The sequence below is a fragment of the Microcaecilia unicolor genome, chromosome 11 (assembly GCF_901765095.1).
Source record: "Microcaecilia unicolor chromosome 11, aMicUni1.1, whole genome shotgun sequence".
NCBI classification, from domain to species: domain Eukaryota; kingdom Metazoa; phylum Chordata; class Amphibia; order Gymnophiona; family Siphonopidae; genus Microcaecilia; species Microcaecilia unicolor.
The window spans coordinates 207061580-207086187 of NC_044041.1; the positions used below are offsets into that span (position 1 = coordinate 207061580).

The following is a 24608-nucleotide window of genomic DNA, read 5'->3' on the forward strand; positions in this document are numbered from 1 at the left end:
GGAATTCGTTGCCAGAGAATGTGGTAAAAGCGGTTAGCTTAGCAGAATTTAAAAAAGGTTTGGATGGCTTCCTAAAGGAAAAGTCCATAGACCATTATTAAATTGGACTTGGGGAAAATGCACTATTTCTGGGATAAGCAGCATAAAATGTTTTGTACTTTTTTTGTGACCTGCATTGGCAACTGTTGGCAACAGGATGCTGGGCATGATAGACCTTTGGTCTGTCCCAGTATGGCAATACTTATGCACACATTTTTTTTTTTTTGGGGGGGGGGGGGGCACCACATGTTAAGAAGTGGCTCATAGCACGCACCCTGAGAAAAGTCGCTGTTTAAACAGACTTATTTAAAAGCCCAAAACCCAAGAGAACAATCACAGCAGGGGCGGTGCTACTGCCAAAACCCGCCCACCACCTGACATGCGCGCGCCGCTCGGCTCTTCCTTAAGGCCAGATTGCCTTCCCGGCCACCCTTGCGTGCTCTCTGTGCCCGGCTGTGACACGCAGCGCTCTCATTGGCTGCCCTGATCCTACACAACTTCGATTCCGATTGGTGGACCTTGGCGCGAAGGTGAACCATCGGAACCGCTCTCAGGGGCAGCAGGAAACAATAGGCGGCAGCAGCAGCAGCTGAGCGCGAGCCCGTCCGCAATCATGGCCGACAAGGAAGGTAAGGCGGGAGGCGGCGGTGGCGGTGCGGGGCCTCCTCTGGGGCAGAAGTGGCGCCTTCGGGGTACTTGCCTACAAGTTTCCCTGACACGAGGCTGTAGCAGAGCCCGTCACCCCCTCCCCTGAACATGTCACACTTGCCCTTTGCCCCCTCCCATGTGTCACTCGTATACTTATCACCCCCTCCCCCCTCCTCCAATATGGTGCTCCTAAACCCGTCACCCCATTTCCCACCCCAAATTCTGTTACTCCTATACACTCCATGCTCCCCAAATTGTCACTCCTATGCCCTTCCCCTCACATTGTCATCCCCTCCCCCCAATATGTTATATGCTTGTCACCCCATGCTCCTAAAATTGTCACTCCTATGCCCTTCCCCTCACATTGTCATCCCCTCCCCCCAATATGTTATATGCTTGTCACCCCATGCTCCTAAAATTGTCACTCATATACATTTCACCTATATGCCCTCCCCCCCCCCAAAAAAAAACAACAACCCATGGTTAACTCTTCCCCAATGCATCACTCATATATCTCACCCCCTTCACCCAAATTCACACTCTCCCCAATGTGTCATTCCTATACCTGCCACCCATGCCCTCCCCCACCCCAAACTTACTCCTGTACCAGCCACTCAGGCCATTCCCCTACCCCAAATTGTTACTCTTTTACCTGTCACACCCATGTCCTCCTCCCACAAATTCTTGCTTGTACTTGTTGCCTCTCCTCCCATGTTCTCACTCCCTCCAAATTTGTAATTCCTGTACCTATCATCCCATAACTTCCCCCACCCCGTTCTGTCACTCCTATATTCCTTACCCCATGGCCTCTTCCTCCCCACACCAATTCTTTCACCCCGTCATCCAACGTGTTGTTCCTCCTGATTCTTTCACCCTGTGACTCATTCATTCCCTCTCTAAACCTGTTACCCCTGGATTTCAACCCCCCCCCCCCAAAAAAAAATAAATTTCTGTAACCCTTCAATCTCTCTCCCTCTCCTAACATGTCAGTTCTATACCTGTTATCTCCCGACTTACCCCCCCTCATTAGTTCATCTCTAAACTTGTCACTCTCCAACTTCTGTACTCCCTTTGTAAATTTGTCACCCAGTTTCTCCTTCCTCTAAATTCCATCACCTTCAAGCTCACTCCTAGCCCCTAACCTGTGACCCATGACTCCTCCACTGCTTCCCTAAACATGTCACATCCTTCCCCCAAATCAATTCATCCCTAAAGTTGTAATGCTGTGACACCTCCACTCTTCCCTTACCATGCTACCCCTATACCTGACACCTCCTTCTGCAAAATTTAATTCCTACACCTGTTACCCTCTGATTCCTCCTCTTCCTCTCCAACCCTGTCATCTCGTGACTCCTCCTAAATTCTTTTACCACCCAACCTGCTACCCTCTGATTCCTCCTTTCCAAGTTCTGTTGCCTGTGACTTCTCCGCTCCCTCCCTAGACTTGTCACCCTGTGACGACTTCTCCCATTTCTGTCATTGTCGCCTCATGATTGCTCTCTCGCTCTTCAAATCTATCTTCCCTTGACTCTTCTTACCAATCCCCTGTTACTCCCATGATGTATAAAATAGTTGCCCTATAATCTAGTTTAGCAGCCTACACTCTCCAAATGCATGTCAGCCTGTTCGCTTGTAATGTTGTCATTCCCCTCCTTTTTTTTGTTTTTGTTTTGTAGAAGTCTCATTACTGTTTATTTTGGGTGCAGTTTCTCTAAGTGGGTTAGTTTTTCTTGAAGCTTCCTCTTGTTTTCAGGATGCACAGCATGCAGGGGTACCTTTATTCTGTTCTTTTGTTCTCCTCTGTCAGGCACCACTCATGTATGTTCAGGTAGTGTTACAATTTTCTTTGTCCAGAGGAAGAATGTTATCTGTTAAAAGCTAGTCAAGAAATACCTTTCTATTAGACTAACAATGCATCATCTTATATTGACTTTTTCTATTCATCATTATTTCCATACATTCAAGTGAACTAACACAGAAACCACATTACTGCACTATTTGTAAGAATGCTCTAAGTTCTCTCTCAAAGCTTGACTCTAATACTTTTTACTCTGGAAGTCCAGAATCTGACTGTGGTTCTAGCTGTTGCTGTAAGAAATGTGAGGACTTTGTCAAAATGTTCAGTTCATTTGTTGTTCTGCATTTCTGTTTTTAGCAGCCTTTGATGATGCTGTAGAGGAACGGGTCATCAATGAGGAATATAAAATTTGGAAAAAGAACACTCCTTTTTTGTATGACCTGGTGATGACGCATGCCCTAGAGTGGCCTAGTTTAACTGCTCAGTGGCTTCCTGATGTCACAAGGTAAGTTTTATGGCTGGTGCAGTAGAACCAGACATAATCATCTTATCTTGTTAAGGGTGCAAGACTGTTGCTCAAGAATCTGGAAACATCCCCAGACCTGTCTTCAGCTGACTTGTGTGATGCATTTCTAATGAAGACAGTTAAGCCCATTCAGCAGTCATATTGCTGCTGCTGCAGATCAAGAGTATACCAGCTTTGATGCATAAGTGTCTGATGTTACAGGCCCGAGGGGAAAGATTTCAGTATCCACCGCCTGGTGCTTGGGACTCACACCTCAGATGAACAGAACCACTTGGTGATTGCCAGCGTGCAGCTGCCTAATGATGATGCCCAGTTTGATGCCTCACATTATGACAGTGAGAAAGGAGGTAGGAGAACAAGCAGTACTAGGGTAGTCTTTGTACAGATGACAAACGGGGGTTCCATTATCTCTTTATAAAGCTTTCAGAGCACTGTTTCCTTTCTGGGAAGGAATGAGATTAAATAGCATTATTTCCTAGATTATTGTGGAATTCTCATCTGCTCTGGTGAGATTTTGCTGCCAGATGTAATTCTGTGCTATAAAATGCACAGACCACAGCACTAAAGCTACTGAAGTACTGTTGGGAGGCTAATAAAGCACAAAGCTACAAAAACCTGGAGGGCCCAGTTCTAATCTCATTTTTGCCACTTTTACTGTTTGATCTTTACCAAGTTACTGAACTTCCCTGTATTTAAGCTTAGCTTGGAAAACCTTTGCAACAGGGATCGTACAAACATGGTTTAAAGTCCGACATTGTGTTTAAATCTTGTTGGGCTGTGTTGGCATTGCTGCTAGCATGGCTTGGTAAACGGGGTTAGATATTCTGATTAACTTGTTTTGGGACACTGTCTGCACTAGAAGCAGATGCTAAATGTTTTGAAAATGAGGATCTTCTAACAAATGTTTATATTGCTCTAAAAATCAGATTTGGGATGATAAATATTGAGGTTTCAGATTTTAGGATGGACCAGTTCTGCTGTTTTGTTTTTGGCATATACTCTATGGATCAGGTTTGATGACTGATGGTCAGTTTATCCTCCATTCCTCCCACCCCCTAAATTAAGGCTGCTTAAACATAAACAAGGCTTATATTTATATAATTTGGTATACTGCAGTTTGCTCACTGCCATGGCGTCGCTGGTGTTAACATCTAAAACCTTTTAAAATAATTGTTGGGGAATACTAGATGACGATGAGGCATATTTTCAAAGCACTTTGGGAGGATAAGTTCCATAGGTTTCTATGGAACTTTGGGAGGCTAAGTGCTTTGAAAATGAGCCCGATAATCTGAAAAAAAGATGAAAGGAACAAACAGTAAAGAGAGTAAAATGCAATGTGGGCACTTTTGGGGGGTTTCCCTTTACCAGTTTTTCCTTTTCTACTTTTTCAGAGTTTGGCGGATTTGGTTCTGTAAGTGGGAAAATTGAAATTGAAATTAAGATAAATCATGAAGGAGAAGTGAATCGAGCACGATACATGCCTCAGAATCCCTGCATTATCGCCACCAAGACCCCCTCCAGTGATGTGCTGGTTTTTGACTACACTAAGCATCCTTCCAAACCAGGTATGTGGTCCCCTACATTTTGAATCATCTATTCCTAAAAGTCCCTTTCTGCGCCTTTTTTTTTTTTTTTTTTTAAACCACTACTTCCATTCTTGTATCTTGTGGATATCCTGATTAGCTTGGTGTGTCCCAAGGATTGGGTTGAGAACCTGTGGTCTAGAGCACAGTCCTCGGGACACACCAAGCCAGTTGGCTTTTCAGGATATCCTCAATAGAATTTGTACGCACTGCCTCTTTTGTATGCAAATTTATCTCATGCATATTCATTGGGTCCGTGTACAAATGTTTCAGCGAATATATGAGAGGACAGCTTCGATGAAGCAGTTTGAAATTTAAGGAATAAATGCAACATTAGTCCCGTGAAGATTGGAGTCACGGTTACTGCAACTACTGTTATTCAGGATTACAGCACATAGTAAATCAGTTGTGGTTTACGAAGGAATATAAAAGATTTTTTCTTCAAGCCTGCTGTGGCGGGTGATTGACTCAATTAATGGACAGGTTTTTGCACCGCTACAGAGAGTCTTCATCAGGTTTAAAACAAGACCGTAATGAAGAAAAAATGCTTTGACTGATAAGTGAAATTTAATAAGTTATACATCAGTGTTGCTGTTGATAACAGGATCTTTTGTTAAAAGACTATAAGTGATACTATGATTCCGGGTATCCTAATGTTATAGATTTTGATAATAGTTTTTGATAGTAATTTTTATAAGGTTTGAATTGAGTGAATGGATGAATGAATGGTAGATATATGGGGATTTTAGACAATAATTGTTAAATTTGTGAGATTAATTGATGTAATAAAGATAATATAAGTGCATTAGTTGTTGAGTATATTGTTTAAATCTATTACAACTATTTATTGAATAATACCTTAGACAACATTGTGATATGCATATTCATTGCAGATATCCTGAAAACCTGACTGGCTGGGTGTACCCCGAGGTCAAAATTCCATTGTGGATATAATGCAATGAGAACCACTAGACTGTTTTCCAGTTTTACTGCAATGCTTTGTTTTTGAAATATAATTTTGAAATCTTAAAATGCTGAACTTGAATTGATCAAGACACTTGATATTACTTAGATCCCTCTGGTGAATGTAATCCAGACCTGCGTCTCCGTGGACACCAAAAGGAGGGTTATGGGCTTTCCTGGAACCCGAATCTCAGCGGGCACTTGCTCAGTGCCTCGGATGATCATGTAAGAACTTTTCAAAGTTCTTGTTCGTGGCAGGGGCAGCTCTTAGACTGTGCGGGATTTCTTTATCTGATAACACATTGGTGGTTTCTTTTCCTTACTTCAGACCATATGTCTGTGGGACATCAGTACTGTCCCAAAGGAAGGGAAGGTGGTGGATGCAAAAACCATATTTACAGGGCACACGGCAGTAGTGGAAGACGTTTCCTGGCACCTGCTCCATGAATCCCTCTTTGGATCTGTGGCTGATGATCAGAAACTCATGATGTAAGAAACCAGTTAAATCTTTATGAAAAGCAATGTTGGGCTGAGGGTCTTCCTTTTTCACTGAGATAATTGTTTATGCTAGTAGCATAATCCTCCATTTCGATGAGACAAAATAGCCACTGAAGCACATCAAACAAAGTTAGGATCATTCTTTGTCTTATTTAACAAATTTTCAAACCAGTATATACTATTAACAGTAGTATGTAGATATTGTGCCTTCGTTTATGATCAGCAGACCTCTAGACATGAAGAAGTTTAGTATATTTCTAACTCTGGTTAGAGTATTACAGTTTCTTGTTTTAGTCTGCATTTATTATGAATGTGAAATATGTGAATGCTTTTATCAATAAGTATAATCTTGGATTGGGTTTGGATTTTATATTTAAATGCTTGCCCTGAGCTTGGATTTAGTTTAGTCCCTGCGCTAGAGAGCTTACAATTGATAAAGGTTTTGTTTTAACCTGAGGTAATGGAGGGTGAAATAACTTGCCTAAAGTCACAAAGAGCATCGGTGGTGGTAGCAGGATTACAAGAAAATCCCAAAATGGCAAAATATTTGATTTAAAAGCCTGCCATTATTGATTCAGGTAAAAACATTTGGGGACATTTTTAACTTGAATCTGGTTACTTAAATTCCTCTTAACCAGGGTAATGAGGGGGGGAGGGTGTGGGAGTCAATAAAAATGGGATCATGTGTTATCCAGCTTTTTGCTGTTTTGTTTTGTTTTTTTGCTTATTTATTTATTTAAGGTTCATTTCTACCCCATATTTTCCCACAAATGCAGGCACAATGTGGCTTACATGAATTATAATTCTGTTATGCTTGATTGCTGTCATGTAATTGCTTGCTGTTCTTGTCTAGTTGTTAGATGTTGGATACGTTTGATCCTGAATAAAAATCGTGAAAACTTAAGTTTCTCAACTATTCAGTTCAAAGTGGTTTGCAAAAACAATTTATTAATACATAACAAAAATATATCAATACATCCTTTGTTCTAATATTACCAAAAAGAGGTAGAACAAATCAATAAATATCAGAATTATATCTGTATGTGTGTGTGTATATATATATATATATATATATATATACATTTAGAAATAGTATATAACATTCTTATATAATTTAATACAGACATTTAGACAAATACATCCTGTACAAAGATGTAGCTACATCAGAAGGGCTACAAAATGAGTGGTGTAGAACAAGTAGAAGTAAATCTTTTTTTTTTTTTTTACTCGTTCCAAAAGTACAATGACTAGGACACTCAAGGAAGTTACATGGAAATAACAATAGGAGGAAATATTTGTTCACTCAATAAATGGTTAAGTTCTGGAACTCTTTGCCAGAGGATGCACTAGCGTATCTGGGTTTAAAAAAGGTGTGGACAAGTTCCTGGAGGAAAAGTCCATAATCTGTTATTGAGGAGACAGACATGGGGAAGCAACTGCTTGCCCTGGGATTTGTAGCATGGAATGTTGCCACTATTTGGGTACTTGTGACCTGGCTTGGCCACTGTTGGAAACGAGATGCTGGGCTAGATGGACCATTGGTCTGACCCAATATGGCTACTCTTATATTCTTAGGGGAAGCTGTATCCAGAGGTCCAAGAGGAAAAGGATAATTTTAGGCAGCCCGAAGTGGATGTTCTGGTAACTTATTGTAACCAGAACAGGATTAAGGCATAGGCAAACCAGGCATGTGCCTAGGGCCCAAATATTGAAGGGCCTCCTTAGATATTTATTTTTGTTACATTTGTACCCCGCGCTTTCCCACTCATGGCAGGCTCAATGCGGCTTACATGGGGCAATGGAGGGTTAAGTGACTTGCCCAGAGTCACAAGGAGCTGCCTGTGCCTGAAGTAGGAATCCAACTCAGTTCCCCAGGACCAAAGTCCACCACCCTAACCACTGGGCCACTCCTCCACTCATGCATTGGGAATCACTGAATTGGCGCCTTTTTATTTTTGCCTAAGTAAGTCAGATGCTGACAGAATAACTGGAGGGGGAGCTACTGCCCACAGTCTTTTGTCCTCCCAGGAGGAATTGATCGACATTATTTACCTGCTGCTTCCAGTTTTCCTCTGCCCCCACAGGCCCCCGTTTTGTGGAAGTTTTAAAATATATTTTTATTACTCTTGGAGAACTCAATGCGCTGACTTCCCTGGGATCCACCAAAGTCTTTAATCCTGCCCTGGTTGTAACCAAGAAGACTAGCATCTGTGTGGAAGGGGGGTACAGCTCTTTAAGGACCTCTTAAGATTGTAAATTGGAGGCCTTACTTAACAAGCTTATTTTTCTCTTTAGCACTTCAGGTTCCTATCTCTATTGCCTGTGTGTCAAGGGCTTTTCTTACGTGGATTAAGCAAGGTCAGGGTTAGTCTGCACTGGAAGAGCCTTAGGTAGGGTTTCCCCCCCCCCCCCCCCCCTTAGCCTCGGTGAAGCTAGAAGCAAATATAGCTTGTTTCAGATGCTTTGTACAATCTAATCAGAACATTAGTAAGATCTATGGCAATGGCTGTTTTCTGCCAAGCTTCTCCTTTGGCTAAACTTTGATCAGCTGATTCAGCCTCTAAGGCTAGATTGAGCAGACCTCACTTTTGAGGGAAACTGCCTTATTTTAGTAAAGGACTTGGAAGAGTCTAAACCTCAGACTGCCTGAGAATATGTTAGACGTCCTTCTGTTTCTAAACTGAGGTTTAGTGAGATCAAGTGTTAAGTCATTCAGGATACTTCGGCGCTCCTGTTTCCAGCCTGTCATTCTCCTTTCAGGGAGATGAAAGCCCAGAAATCAGACAGCAAGGGCACAGGATACTTCCTGTACTCCCCAATGAGGAGTTGCAGGTCCTTTTTGGTAGGTGGCCACCTATCCAAGTTTCACAAGGAACTGGCCCAAATTACCTCAGGCCAGTTGTCTTGGTCATGAGGGGGGAGTTTTCCTTGTTGCTTTCACAGGATACATATTAGAGTAATGTCAAAAGCCAGTAGTTCTCGTCTCTGCCTGCAGGCAGAAGAGCACATCTGGACTGGCATGATACAGCTCCTCCTGGCTGATCAGTTTGCTTTCTAACTGCTACAGATAAGTTGTAGTTCTCCTCTCTCCTCTCCATAATGCTCCACAAATTAATAAAAAAAAAACAAAAAACCAGACAGCACTGCTTGTCTCTGGAGAAACACCTGACACAGAAAAAGCAGCATATATCTGTGTAAATGGGAAATAACAAGACACTTACTCACTGGTAGATCTTAAGGGACACAATATTCAGCGCTATTTAACCGTCTAGGAATGGCTTCTGGCTGCTTAAATAGCAATTAACTGGCTAAGTGGGAATAGTCAACACTAAACCAGCTAAGTTGAGCAGTTGAGAGGTCGTCTTACATAGAAGGTCTTTCTTAACGACTCAAGTTTCCTTTTATAGGAAGGAGAATAAAAAATAAGCTAATAAGTCAACATTTTAATAAAAAATGTAGAATCTCTCTGGATTTCTCTTTGCAGAGGCTGACCTCTACATCAAATACCCCCTCTGTTTTTTTTTTTTGTTGTTGTTCAGCCCACTGTTGCAATTATTAGGGCAATGGTTCTCAACCCTCTTCTGGAGGTACATGTAGAATTATTGTAATGAGTATGCATGAGATACACCTCTTGTATACAGATGTATCTTATGCATATTCACTGTGGTAATCCCAAATACCTGACTCTAGGAAAGGGTTGAGAACCATTGCCCTAGTAAGTTGGAGCAGTAGGCTGAAAAAAAAAAAAAAAAAAACACAGGGGGGGGAGGGGTGGCCTCTGCAAAAAGAAAATCTTCTCCTTTTAGTCTTGAGCCTTGCCATTTAATTGCTCAGCATATGAGCTCTCCGGGGCTCCTGAGGAGCTGTGTGGTAGTGTAGACTATAAATATTTGTATCTGTTAATTCTGGGCAGATTACAATACATAATGAAAATGACATTAAAACAACACATAGCTCTATAGAAATCCTTTTAATCTGTTTTGTGGGGGAAAAGGCAGTCCCTGTACTGACTGCATCACTTCCCTGGCTGCAGCCCCCATAGCAGGTTTGGGGCAGAGGGTGGAACTGCCGCTGTTAACATCAGACTAGTGCAGCTCTGTTGGACCAGGCAGAAACACCATTGAAGGCTGTTGCTTCTCCACCTCATGCTGCCTTTCTTCCAGGCTGGGCTGTAGCTGCACTTCGGAATGGTTCCTTCTGATCTGCTTTGTTTTGTAAATGGTTAATTGTTGCAGCTTCAGTCATTTTTAGACAGGGTTTGGTTTTTTTTTAATGTGTTCACGTCCTTAGTGTTACTTTGCTGTGTTCTATTGTAGCTGGGATACACGGTCAAATAACACATCCAAGCCAAGCCACTCGGTGGATGCTCACACTGCTGAAGTGAACTGCCTCTCTTTTTAACCCCTATAGCGAGTTTATTTTGGCCACAGGGTCTGCTGACAAGGTATGTCTAACCTGGGAGGCCACTGGTGTGGAGTTGAGGAAATGAATTTTGTCTGTTTTACTCTTTCTGTCTCCTGTTTTTCAGACTGTTGCATTATGGGATCTTCGAAACTTGAAACTGAAGTTGCATTCCTTTGAATCGCACAAGGATGAAATTTTCCAGGTACATAAGAGCATAAGAGTAGCCATATTAGGTCAGGCCAATGGTCCATGTTGCCCAGTATCCTGTTTTCCAAACAGTGGCCAAGCCAGGTCACAAGTACTGTCTAGGCTGTGTTATTTGCCCCATCCCTCCATTGCTTGCCTTGGTTTTCCATTTCTTTTCTAACATTGTCTCTAGTTTACGTAAATGATTTTATTTTGGTGGTTGAAGCTCTGTAGTATCAGAATAGTTACGTATTGTTTCGTTTTTATTCTACTGCGTATGTCACACTGCTGACTCATGGACATAAACATTAATTGTATAAGATCTCACAAACTTAGGAAGGATCTTATTTCCTAAACTGTTGTAAAGATTTTTCTATTAACCATTCTGGGGTCAAATACTATATACACTGTATATAGGTGGTATCTTATAGCAGCTTTGTTACAGAAGCATTGAGCGTCAAATAATGTAATGTGCTATGAGAATACGATTATGTAAAGGATTTATGCTCCCAACTTTGAATTCTACTGACATTTATCATATTTCTGTTATGATTGTTTTAAGTGCTGTTAAATGTTTTTATTTCTGATATTGCATCATATTAGTCCTATTACTAGGATTCAATTTACCACATTGATAGTATGTATTCTTATGTTTGGTAATTTAAATATTATGCTGTTCACAACATTTGTAAGCTTGTATGTCAAGCTGTACCTGTGGTTCACTAACTTGAGTAAATATAAGAACCATAAGCATTGCCATACCGGGATAGACCAAAGGTCCATCCACTGTTTCCAACAGTGACCAATCCAGGGCACAAGTACCTGGGGAAAATCCACTGCTTATTTCTAGGATAAGCAGCATAAAATCTGTTTTACACTTTTGGAATCTTGCCAAGTCCGTCTTAATAATGGCTTATGGACCTTTTTTTTTTTAATTTTATAGACCTCTTACCGTATCTTTCCTCTTAAGGAAGTTGTCCAAACCCTTTGTTGCCCTTCTCTGTACCTTTTTCTAATTCTGCTATATCTCTTCATAAAGGCAGTTAATCTGAAAAAAATCTTTTTATAGGTGCAGTGGTCTCCTCACAATGAAACTATTCTGGCCTCCAGTGGCACTGACCGTAGGCTGAATGTCTGGGACCTGAGGTAAAGGTGTTCAGCACTTGACACACAGATGGCCATCGTGTATGAAAGTGGCAAATGTTAAATAAACTCATTTAATCTTGTGAATGGAAAATTCTCTGAAACTGCTGTTTCTCGTACACTTTTTTTTCCTCCCCCTTAACTTCAGTTTTTATTTCTTCTATCTTCCCCTGTTTCAGGCCAGTATGTTTGGGGTTCCCCAGTCTGTTAACTTATCTGTTGCTTTTTCTTAATGAGAAATCTATGCTAACACTTGCTCTGTTCTGCAGCAAAATTGGTGAGGAACAGTCCCCAGAGGATGCAGAAGATGGTCCACCAGAGCTGTTGGTGAGTATCTTGGTCTGGTCATAACTAATAAAAGCTAGGAGTTCAGAGTCCTTCACCTTCTGGGTATATTATTTGTTATTTGTTGCATTATAGTTTATTCATGGAGGTCACACAGCTAAGATCTCGGATTTCTCCTGGAATCCCAATGAACCTTGGGTAATTTGTTCTGTATCAGAAGATAATATCATGCAGGTGTGGCAGATGGTGAGTATCAACCCTTGGAATTTGGCTTAATAGTATTGGGGGGGGGGGAGATGGCAATGGTAACTGTTCTCGGTGAACAGGAAAGAAAAGTGTAGTTTTGACATCTGATCTTATTTGAATTAATATATCCTTGCACCTGCTGCTAGCAGACTCTAAGCTTTAAGCTTTTTTTTTTTTTCTCAAGCTTTGCTTTTCAGAAAGGTGATCCTACACTCTCTAGGATCATTGTTTAAAAACTTTTCCTGTGCATCAGCATTATACATTGTCATAAACTACATATTTTTGAAGTAATGTTGCAATTCATGCTTCCTTATTGTCCCACTAGACTAGTCCATATACTTGGATTTATGCTGTCCTGTCAGCAAGTGGAGACGGACCTACTGAGCTGTGCTCTCATCACTTAGGAACCTTGTGCAACCCCCTGGCCAGTCAGTATTGATAGGCTTCCTGTGCAACCTCTGGTCAGGAAGGATTTTGTTTTCATTTTCTTGGTCAGTCATTAAAAAGAACTTAGGATGCAATACCTGGGGGTCCCTCCCCTCAACACTTTAAGGGGTTGAGGTTTTTCTTGCACCTCAGACCTTTCCCTTAATTGCTGCTTCTCCTGTATCGGTGCTTCTTTGGTCTTTATTTACCCACTGCACTGTGGTTTTACCTTGGGGAAGGGGGGGGGGGGAGCTGCTCCATAAAGACTCTTGTTTTGGACTCAGTTGTTTTGTTTGTCAGACTAGCCTTCCTATGCAGGGTTGTTGGTGTCTTTCACCAGGGCAGCGCTGCTGTTTGAAGGGCATAAAGATGAGCTACTGTGGCAGCAGGAAAACGCCAACAGTGTGAAAAGAGCTGTAATTTTTCTTTTCTTTCAGTTCAGAAGGACTTGTATGAGCAGTTCTCTGGTTGGACAAGGGGCCGGCATTTGCCTGACTGAAGGTATAGCTGGCTGCTTTGTCCTATTTTAGAGACCAAGTGGCTTTGCATCCAGACATTGCTACCTTCTATGGCGGAGTTAAACTTATCAGTCCATTGCATCTGCCTGTTGATTCCCCCTGGGATATAAACTTGGACTTGTCTACCTTAGTTCGGTCTCCTGTTCAACTTCTGGATTCTGCAACTTTAACAAGTTTTCTTTTTTTTTTTTTTTTTTTGGCTAGATGAATTTCAAAATAACAGGCTTTGTCCTGTAGAGAACCTTTTTTTTGGCCTTTTTTAGTAGGGAAAAGGTTGTGGCTAGACCAGTTCCACCCTTCCTTCCCAAAGTAGTGTCTTCATTCCATCTGAATCGGACAGCTCTACCTGTTTTTCAGATTGGATGTGGGATGCATGTTGAAGTACCTGAAAGTTCAGAGGCAATAAAGAAATCAAATAAGCACTTTATTGCTTTGGATGCTACTTCCCTTTACAGGCACCACTGAAAAGAATAATCACTCCATGGGTTAAAGAGGCTATACATTCTCCCTGGTCGTGAAACTTGCAAAACAGCAACCTGGAAATCTGCACATTCTCTTGTCCTTCACTACAGATTAGATGTTCAAGCTGAAAGTGATGCAATCCTTGGGCTCAGTGTTGGCAGCAGTGATTTTCAGTTTCCCACCCTCAAAATACTACTTTGGTACATCCCAAATGTCTGGGGTGACAATAAGGAAAGGTAACTTAGTTTTTGTGTGCTTATTTTCTTTCCTTGAGTCCCTCCAGACAAGTCCAGAACCCCCACCTGTTCCTAGCATTGTTTGTTTTGTCTCCTGAAGATTTCCTTAGCAACCCTCCAGTCTGGTCATGCATGCCTACCAGCAGAGGTAGACGGAGAATACCTGACTTTGACCATTGTATATCTACCCTGTGCCGATCCCAGCCAGTCAGCATTTCTCAGCCTCAAGCAGAGGAATAGAAGTGCAGCCTGACTGATCTAGTAGGCCCAGAGGTTACTTTTGGTGGTTCTCGGCTTTCTTTGTTCTTTGGATGTTTGGATTCTTTCCTTTTTCTTTTTTTTTTTTTTGGTGGGGTTCTATTGTGAATTTGTTTTTGGGGGGTGGTTTTTTTTTTTTTTTTAATTGTTTTGGGTTGCTGCAGTTGTTTTTCTAGTATAGATGACTATTGTGAAGATGAAGCTCCCACCTCAGGATCCCAGGTCCCTCTTTCACTCAGGGTGAGCTGGTTCACAGTATGCAGATTTTATGCAAATTATTCTACTACCCCTTTCTGCTCAGGGTGACCTGCTTCTCAAAAGGCAAACACAGTCAGGTCTCACCAACAGGATATTTCTCATACAAAGCTTTTATTCCCCCTTCCTGGGGCACACTTCTTCCAGCTCAAAACACTTAAACAGTTCTTCCAGCTTAAACATTTCTTCCTATTCAGTTCAATCTTCCAGCTTAAGCACCTGGACACCCAATCCTTCCTTGTAACATGGACACCCAGTCCTTCCTTGTAACACACAGTTCTTATACCTGACACTCTAGGGCCTTCTTACCCCAGCCAGCCTCCTTGCTTTGCACACAGTTCACCACCAGTCCAAAGGGCTCAGCCAGTACTTCTCATGGGGATCCTCCTGCTTCAGCTACCAGCTCTCTTCTTTAGCTGCTAGCCCTCTCCTTCCCTCACACTCAGGTGGGGTAGTAAGTGGTTAATGGCCAAACAGGACCCAGCCCATAACCTGCTGCACCTGTTTCCACCCCCAGGACTCTCCCCGGTCCTAGCGACCTCCAGCTATACATCCCCTTACTGGCTCCTTTAGTGACTCACCCAGCCCTTCTCCCTGGACCTTTTAGGGGAACAGCGCCCTCTAGGGGCCTAACCAGGGTAGGATAGCCTCTTCCTTATCACACTATGAAAAAAAAAAAACACGTGATGACTTCTCAACTATTGCAGGTCCGTCTCCTGGTGGCATTCTGTCCTCAGAAGCACTGCGTCGTTTTAGTATGGGGTTCTAGAAGGGTTTGTTCCCCCCCCCCCCCCCCCCCCCCCCCCCAATTCCTTTCTCTGCTTTTATCTAAATACTGACCGGCTGGGATCTGCACAGGGTAGATATACAATGGTTGAAGGTATTCAGGCTCCTTCTGCTGGTAGATGTGTATAACCCAAGCATCTTGGCCAATCTAGAGGGTCTAAAGGAAAGAACATTAGCAGGTAAGGCCTAACTTCTCCTTGGTTGATTATTCCTGTTGGATCCTTAGTTTAGGGACTTTTACTTTTCTTTAGTGGTTTTCTGAGCGGTTCCTTAGTTCCTAGGGGAGGTTTTTTTTTTTCCCTTTTTCACTGCCTTTTGCTCTTCTGTTTTATGATAAATACTGACTGGCTAGGGGGTTATAAAGGGTTCTGAAGTAATAACATTACAGTTCAGGGGTTCTCAGTCTGCACCTGCTGGCAGGACTGCATAACTCTAAACATCTAAACTGGTCTGGAAGGACTCTGAGTAAATTAGTTCTTACCTGCTAATGTTTTCTTAAGTTTTACTCTGAAAAGAAATTTAAAATATAATCCAAACTAATATAGACTGAGTTTCATATATTGGGGAAAGAGAACTATTTCCAAGCACACTGTGACTGTTTTGTCCAGGTCTCTGTGTATTCATTTACTGTGTGGCACAACTCAGGATTGAAATGGTGTTTGTTCCCCCTCTTTCTCACAGGCTGAGAACATATATAATGATGAAGATCCAGATGGAACTGTGGATCCAGAGGGCCAGGGCTCCTAGATCCTACTGTGACTTTCTTGTTTTTAGCCTTCTCTCTCCCTCCACTCGCCTTCTAAAACAGGTTTTAACAGACATTCTATGCTGTACAGCCTCATATTCAGTCACGGGCTATGTTCATACAAGCAAAAGGGGCCGCAGACCCGGGTTAAGTGCTTCCTGTGATAATCGGGTGTAGGTCTGAGTTGAACTGGCACTGTTGCTGTCCAGGTTGCTTTTATTTTATGAGCTTTTGTTGGTTTCCCCTTTGTTACATTTTTTACAAGGATTACTCCTACACTTTTAATTCTCAGATTCTACATATTTCAATGGAGCTGTTATAGGCAGGCAAACCATATTGGAATTGTCAACACTCTAAACTTGTTCCCATGCACCTTGTGACTGATCTACAAACGTACCCTTTCAAAGTGCAGCAACTTATCTGCATGGTTCTTTGAGGAGACGGATACCTGATGAATTTCTGTGGTGAAGATGCAAGGTGGCTTAATTGGACTCTGGACTCTGATAGTCACCTGCATTTTCATATGTAATCTGTTGCGTAACTGTTAGCTCCTGAAGAATTGAAAATATTGAGGGAGGGAAGGGATCTTCCGTAGGATGGTGTCTTCCCTACATTGTCTTAATATTCCCGTGTAGGGCTGCCTGCTTCTGTCTAACAAGATATAACTGCCTGGTGTCCCTTGTCTTTGTTTCCTCTTCTGTGTAGAAGACAGTTAAATACTTTAGCTGAGTTTATGGTGCATTGACCAGTTCTATACTGTTCTCATGCTCTTGTGTATTCCATATTATATATATATATATATATATATACACATATATATATGTTTTTCCATTCTGTGAAATGGCTTTTTTGTTTGTTTGTTTTTTTTTTAATTGGGACCACCATGTTGTATAAAGATTTTTTTTTTTTAATTCGTCATATGTACTCAATGAACTGTCTTAGCCAGGTTCAGTGTAGCATGGCAGAAAACTCAAAATCTCCTGGTTGACATGAGGGCCATGCCAGCTTGTTCTGCCCCATTCTTCTGTGACATGTTGCTTCAGCTTCTGTGCACCTTTATGGAGGAAGCTGACAAGTTATTCAGATGGAATAAATTGTGTCCTGCATAAACATGACGATATCTTAAAGAGGGATATACATTTTACTATATAAACTTAATTTTTTGAACTGACATTTTATGAAAGGGGAATCTACCTAGGGCATCTCTGTAGCTGGCTTGTGCATTATTGGAGAGCCCTGTTTACAAGTTTGAAGTATTCTAGGAAATCCATATTGTCTACTACATGTCATGGTGGTTTGTTGTTCCCCTGGGAAGCAGCACCATCCTAACACTTTTTTTTAACCCACTTAAATTAATAGCTCAAAGTGACTTACAAAACATAAATACATAAAAATTAAAACTAGCTATAACACATCATAAAATAACTTTACAAGATAAAACATAAATAGATGATAAATTCATGATGAATCCTTCTCAAATGTCAGGGCAAACATCATAGGAACAATTTTTCCGAACTATAAGGTGATATCATCAAAATATTTTTGTAACTGTCTATAGTTTCTTATATTTCATATAATCTTGTACTCTTCTAAGCTTTATTGCTAAAGCATTCCAATATTCCGGTGCAACTCCCCTGGATTTTTGTAAGTGGTAAGCAATCTAGTATCTGAAATAGTTCCCTCCATCCATAATTGGTGAACTAAGTTATGCTGTATTTATCAAATGGAGAAACTGACAGCTATTAGACATAACTTCCTTGTAAAATTAAGTGTGGAGTTGCCTATGGGGGTTGGACTTCTGGACTCTTGTTTGGTGTCAATTAATTTTCATGGGGGGGGGGGGGGGAGGTACTTTTTTTTTGGGGGGGGGGGTGTTCTTTGTAAAAAAATAAAAAAATTGAAGTTTCAACTGTTGGGATGTTTGTGTGAATCTACCACTTTTATTGCTCTATATATTACTAATAATTAGCAGATATTCTGTCAAAGACCTATAAAATACAAAATAATGTCCCAAACAGATTAAGCCATTGTACAAAGTTGCAAATAAATAAAAGGATATAAGCCATACAAATCTTAAGAGAAATATAGCTTAAATTCTATTCTAGCCTTTAAAGGAATCCAATGAAGTAATCTCAAAAGTGGAGTAGTCCTGTCAAATTTAGTTTTTTTTTTGTTGTTGTAAGATATGCTTCACTGTAGTAGTTTGTAACACTTATAGTCTAACCAAAGTCACCTTGGGAGAGTCTAAGATAAAGAAAGTTACAATAGTCCAAGGAAGATAAAATAATTGTTCTTTAGTTCCTACTGGTAAGTCTTTTTTACATATTTATTTCAACTGTCCTCCTACTCCTATATAGCCCTAGGGCCGACATGAACAATTCAACCACTGTATGTTATAGTAGCAGTATCTGCCTCTTTCCTAGGAGTAAGAAAACAATTGTTTTCCTTCTGTGGAACAGCAGTGATGTGGTGGTTCTGCTCCATGTCCTGGTTGATGGTCCCTTAGAATTGATGTGAATTTTCAGTTCTCAATAATTACCTTTTTGGGTGCAGAGTGGCAGAGCTCTCCGTATATGTTTAAGCATCCCCTGTGCAGAGAAAAAAAAGGATGAGAGGTTTCTGAAACATTCTAGAAATAACAAGTGTGATGTATCTGCTATTTGCCACTTTTAACATAGGAACAGTGTAATTTGTGTTTGATTAAACTTGTCCCCAACCATGGAAGGTGACAAACAAGGATATTTACTTATAAACACACAGTTCGTGGGTGAGACTGGCTCTCAACTGTTCAATTTCTTTGTTCTTTTGTTGTTGGTGTTGAACTCTATTCTTCATTTCTCGGATTCTGTCTTCCAATTCTTCTATCTTTTCCTGAAGAACAGAGATATGGTTAGCAATCCTACAGCTAGAGATGTCTGTCTGTTTTTTTCCTCATCCCAATAAATAAAACAATTTTCATCCAAATGCTGTTTATAGCTGTACCTATATTTACACAATAGCTTATTTTTTTGTTCAGAAAGGGTTTCTGTACATATTTTAAAATTTGCATCTTCTGTGATTGATTTTTTTTGTGTGTGTGTGTGTGGTTTGTGTTTTCGTTTTTGCACAGAATTCCCATCATAAGGCCTGGCTGTCTAGATTCCACCCTTCCACGTGTTCAACACTCAGCTTTCTCTGCCCTCCAATTTTTTTTTCCTCCTCTGCTTTCTTGTTCTCTTCCCCCTCCCCCATCACAATCCATTTTCCTTAGCATCCTTGCCAGACCAGCCCAGGACTTGTGTGTAGTGCTAGTCAACCAGCAATTGGAAACAGATCAGACACTATATATAAAGGCAGCATGCAGCCTCGGGTCTTCAGTATTTCTCTGTGTGCAGCAGGTGGTGACAGGTAAAACATGCAGCTCCTGTACTGGTCAGGTCATAATTTTAGTACTGTACTGGTGAGAGAACCATGTTTTAGTTTGAGGCAGAATGGTCCCTCAGGTGGGGAGCTTGCCTGCTAATCCATAAGGTTGCTGATTTAAGACTAGCCTCTGCCCTGTGATTTGTTGGGCAGACTGGATGGACCATACAGGTCTTCATCTGCCATCGTTTACTGTTACTGTGAGCAGGGAGTTCCTATTGATGGGTTGTCTCTCTGAAGAGCTGGAAAATATTTAGAGTGAAGGGAACTGGAGGTGTCTGAGATCTGTGTACTTCAATTTTCCACCATCCTGGATTTTTGTAGAGTATACCACCTTTCACAATGACTGAAAATAAGGGAACTCACTACAGGAGAGGGAGATGATCCTACATTACTCCACCCTTTCAGAAACAGGATTTCCCCGTTCTTAATCTCCAAACACTTGGGAACATTTGTGTTTTGTCTCTTTTAGCTCAAGACACTGCAGTGGAGAGTTCCTGCTACCATGAGAACTATCAACTCTTGCAAGACACCAGTTTTCTGGTAATTTGGATCATTTCAATGAAGTGCCGTATCCAAGCTTTGTCCTCCTTTGTCTGCAAAAGTGAGAAATCTGAATCATCCAAAAATATGTTAGTCAATATTTAGCTGGCAGCAGTCATCAGAATTAGGCCATTATTCTGGGGCCATATCGGCATCTGCTGGCTGGCAAAGCTTATGCGGCTCTTGGCCAATATTCAGCCAGGACCTACTTATGGGACCCACATAAGATAAAGCAGATGCGTTGAACTATCAAAATGATATAGGGGATGGAATTCCTCTCATATGAGGAAAGGCTAAAGAGGTTGGGGCTCTTGAGCGTGGAAAAGAGACAGCTGGGGGGAGGTATGATTGACTTCTACAATGTAGAGCAAGTAGAAGTGAATTTTTACTCTTTCCAAAAGTACAAAAACCAGGGGACACTCAATGAAATTACATGGAAATAATTTGAAAACCAAATACGAGGAAATATTTTTCACTTAAATAGTTAAGCTCTGGAACTGTTTTTCCGGAGGATGTTGTAGGAGCAGTTAGCATATCTGGGTTTAAAAAAGGTTTGGACAAATTCCTGGAGGAAAAGTCCATGGTCTGCTTTGAGAGACAAGGGGAAGCCGCCACTTGTGCTGGGATTGGTAGATGGAATGTTGTTACTTTTGTGGTTCTACCAGGTACTTGTAACCTGGCTTTGACCACTGTTGGAAACGGGATACTGGGCTAGATGAACCATTGTTCTGACCCAGTATGGCTCTTATGTTCTTATGTCCTCACCCTGTCTGATGCCCCCCCCCCCCACCTTAAAAACACATTGGAGCCTCCCGTAGGCCTACTTGTGACTATTCCTTGTGGTTTAGGAGGTCCTCAAAATGGCCACTTCTAGTGGCAGTCTTGTGTTACTAACAAGTACTGCACAACTGCCAATGGAGGTCACGTGGGCATTTTGAGGTTTGAGGCATGATGGGCAGGAGTAAATAGGCAATGCTCTTGCCCGTAGGACCCCATAGACTACTAGGAATATCAAGCATGGGGTGTGGGCTTTTTTTGGACGGGACTTAACTTGTCTGAGGGGGAATCTGGGGAGGGAGAGCACTGGAAAGCCCTTGGCCACTACCCACAAATTAGGCACTGCCCAATATTTAGACCAGAGCACGGTTAGAATGGCAGCTAAAGTTAGGACAGCCTCTTTGCTGTCTTGTCTTTAGCCACTTAACTGGTTAGCTGTCTGAATATTACAGCACACCAGTTAAAGTACTGGTTCCACTCCCAGACTGCACAGCACTAACTGGATAGTGGAAGAGTGATTACGCGTCGATATTTAGCGGCACTGTCTGGTTATGTTTCACTGAATAGCAGTGGATAAGTAGGCACAATTGATTTAACCAGGCAAAAGGCTCTTCTGCCTGGTTCAGTCACTTTGAATATTGACCCAATGATTCCCCTGGAAGGAGGCTAACTTTTGAAACATGTTCAGGGTTGCAAACTTGATACCTGGCTTAAGCAAACATTTGACGTTTCACCCTCTGGTTTGCTAGCTGTGTTTTCTAGTTACTTATGTCTGTACTGCTTCTCTTGGATGCCTATATCAAGGTGGGAGGTCTCTCTGGTAAATACCCTAGAGAATACAGAGGAGGTTTCACACCTGAAGGGAGGCATAGCATATTCCTTCTGGCACTCAATCAAAGCTTTGGCAGAAAGTATGGTGTTCAGTAGTTTCTGCATGATGGTCCGTTTTGCTTCAATAGCTAGTGAGCAAATTGGTCTGTTTAGGCTTTCTTCTAAGGTCATTTCTGTTTGAAGGTAAGCTAGGTAAAGAATATACAGAAACTACTCCAGGATTTCCCGAACATGATCCAATTACATTTGGAGGCAGAACTATTCCAGAATGAGGCTTGGCGGCAAGAACATGCTCACCTAAGATTTTATTCTTCAGGAGCCTCCCAAGTTCTTTCAGGGATTTTCTGTGAGTCTTGTCTTAGATCAGATGAGATAACAGGTCTCATATAGCTAAGATCCACTAGTCTGATTATAATTTGGGTTAATTCTTACAGAAAGAAAGCAAGATGATGCTTCAAACAGGTTCTCGCCTAGCACAAACTCCTAGTATCCCCGCCACAAGTCTGACAGGGATTCTGCTATTCAAGTCCCTTTTTTAAATTCTCTGAACCTAGGAGCTGGGACACCATTACTGCTCAAAGACGTATGGTACCTTTGACCACCTTTGGATCTCTAGGGGCTGAATTGCGACTTATGATCATTTTCCAACATTTGTGCATATTTTTTTGTAACTGGCTAGCCGTTTGTCAGGATGAGGTGTCAGGGAGGTGTAATTCTCATTCCACTTGACTCCATGTCTATATTCTTGACATTTATCTTGTTGCTCAGGCGTTTTAATTTCAAGCAATGCTGTGTGGCTTAGCTATAGAGCCTAGGACCTTTCTGAGATGTAAACATAATTTATTCTATATTCTGCAGTAAGCTGTACAGTTCTATGTTGATAATGGTGGAAAAAAATGGACATAACCAGGAATTATAAATCACCCCTTTGTTTTATCACAAAGTCAAGGATTAAATATTTGCCCATTTCTAGATGACTGAATGATTTGAGTCTGCTATGAGGAACTAGCAACCAAATCCTTAAACTTCTGAGTTTGGTACGGTGGATTTTCAGCTTTGCCAAGAGCAATTTAATTCTTTTCTGGATCTCGAATACTTCAGTAGCCACCAAATTGGTCGTTTTAGCTCTCAAAGCACAGGTGTTAATTTGTCTCAGATCTTCTCAGATATTAAGCATTTTGAATATTGGACTACACACAGGTCATAAGTTCAATGGAGATGACCATAGATCTAGTTCAATAGGTTGGAGTGCACATGAAGCCTTTTTCAAGTCTACTTTCCAGTTGACTGCTGGATATTATCATTAGATGTGAACTTCTATAGTTGAGGAGCTTACTATAGCAGTTATGTGGCTCAGGGCATCTATTTACAGTCAAACATCTCAGTCCTTCAAATGCGGACCAGTGAGAGTGAGCAGACTAAGTTTCCCTTTTAGAACCAGCCTTTTTTGAGGGGGAGAAAGAGGCAGATTTGACTTCTCTACCATAGCTGCAATGTCCTCCAAAAGGTTTGCAATGATGGTTTGTGGGCCTTCCCTCTAGTTATTCTAGTAGATTGTTCAACCCTCTTTACCAGAGCTGGGCCCAAATAAATGGGGGACCTCTGGATGCCAGAGATCATTTAAGGTTATGCTTTAGAATTTGCTTGACCTCTTCCTGAAGCCATTGTGGAACGCCTTGTCAATCTTGAAGAAAAGCAAAGGTGGTCTGGCAGATTTTGAACAAGTTTGTTTAGTTGGAGACTCTAGTACCCATGTCTTCAGGAGAAAGGACACAGAATCGTTATTCAATATATTTTGTAGTACCCTTTTTGGCCGATTCTGGATCTCAAGTGGTTTCTCAAAGTTTTTAAGCTTCCAAATGGAAACTTTAAGGTCAATGATAGTGGCAGTTCAACCAGTAGAATTCCTAATCTTTCTGGATTTGATAGCTCATTTGCACATTCATCGGAGCAGATCATTACTGATATTTCTAGTATCACGCTCTTCTCTTTGGACTTGCTATGGCACCCAGAACCTTTTTACAGTAGTGGCAGCAGCCCTGCAAAAAAAAATTTCTTGGTCTATCCCTACCTGGATGATTGGCTAATTTGAGTAAGGCCACTCAATGGTGGTAGTAGGAGTTTGGTTGGGTGGTCAATCTCTGCAAAAGTCATTGCGCATCTCACATTCCAGAGTACCTGGGGTAGAGATTTGATACTTGGCAGGGAAAAATACTTCTGCTGAAAATGAATTTTGAAGCTGAAGACTTGCATGCATGTTCTTCTAGCTCTACCAAGTCAGACAGTATGGTATTTATTTAAAGTGCCAAGTTCCATGGCAGCAATGATAGAGCTAGTACTGTGGGCTAGATTCACATGTGGTTCTTAAAACAGGCATTTCTTTTAAGTCCTACACCCGCGTTGACTGCAGCAACAGTTGGTGATTCTTTTCCCCTGGAATTTTGGAGACGTCTTCTGTGATGGTTATGAGTAAGCAGCGTCTCCAAAGGAAGGAGTCTGAACAGTAGTAATGACAGATGCAAGCCTGTCTAGTTGGGGAGCATTTTGTCTGGGCAGTTGGATCCATGACTGATGGTTCGTAGAGGAGGCGATGTAGTAGACCATCTGTCTGGAAACATGGAGTTTCTGCCCATGATATGGAACAGTGGTGAGTTTTCTTGAACAATGCTATTATAGTGGTGGTGTATGTCAAAAGGCAAGGGGGAACCAAGAGCATGCAAGTAGTGCATGAGATCTTTCTGCTGAAGCCATGGACAGAGAGGCATCTGCAGCAGATTTCAGTGGCACATGTAGCAAGAATGCAGAGCATACAAGTGGACTTTCTAAGCAGGAATCTGGTAGATCTAGAATAATGGAGCCTAGCTCAAGAGCTGCTTGATAGTGTATTTCATCGCCTGGGGGTTTCCAGTTATGGATCCTTCCCCCCCCCCCTGGCCTTTGATAAGCAGGATCATTTAAAAGATAGAGGTACTGTCCCAGTGGCCTCTAGCTCCTGGATTGGCCTAAAAGAATGGAATGGAAACTTCATGAGACTCAGAGGGGGACCATTA

At 41.6% G+C, this 24608-nt stretch overlaps 2 protein-coding genes across 3 annotated transcripts in view; one reads left to right on the forward strand and one right to left on the reverse strand.

The window, feature by feature from the left end:
• Positions 1-506: 506 nt before the first annotated feature.
• On the forward strand, positions 507-16827 carry RBBP4 (RB binding protein 4, chromatin remodeling factor). The gene is given in 13 exon segments (XM_030218120.1): positions 507-668; positions 2843-2990; positions 3213-3358; positions 4403-4576; positions 5667-5782; positions 5886-6046; positions 10372-10450; positions 10452-10499; positions 10584-10661; positions 11715-11791; positions 12058-12115; positions 12209-12319; positions 15942-16827. Coding segments are annotated over 13 exon segments (1278 nt in total). The 5' UTR covers positions 507-652; the 3' UTR covers positions 16008-16827.
• A 1494-nt stretch (positions 16828-18321) lies between these two features.
• The window catches only part of SYNC (syncoilin, intermediate filament protein), a 31562-nt gene continuing 25275 nt past the window's right edge, over positions 18322-24608 (reverse strand). For both annotated transcript variants that reach the window (XM_030219433.1, XM_030219432.1), the window contains exons 3-4: positions 18752-18876; positions 18322-18593 (exon numbers count right to left, since the gene is read on the reverse strand). In XM_030219433.1, the coding sequence (XP_030075293.1) occupies positions 18527-18593; positions 18752-18876 (192 nt within the window). In that variant the 3' untranslated portion in view covers positions 18322-18526. The remainder of the gene's footprint in view (positions 18594-18751; positions 18877-24608) is intronic.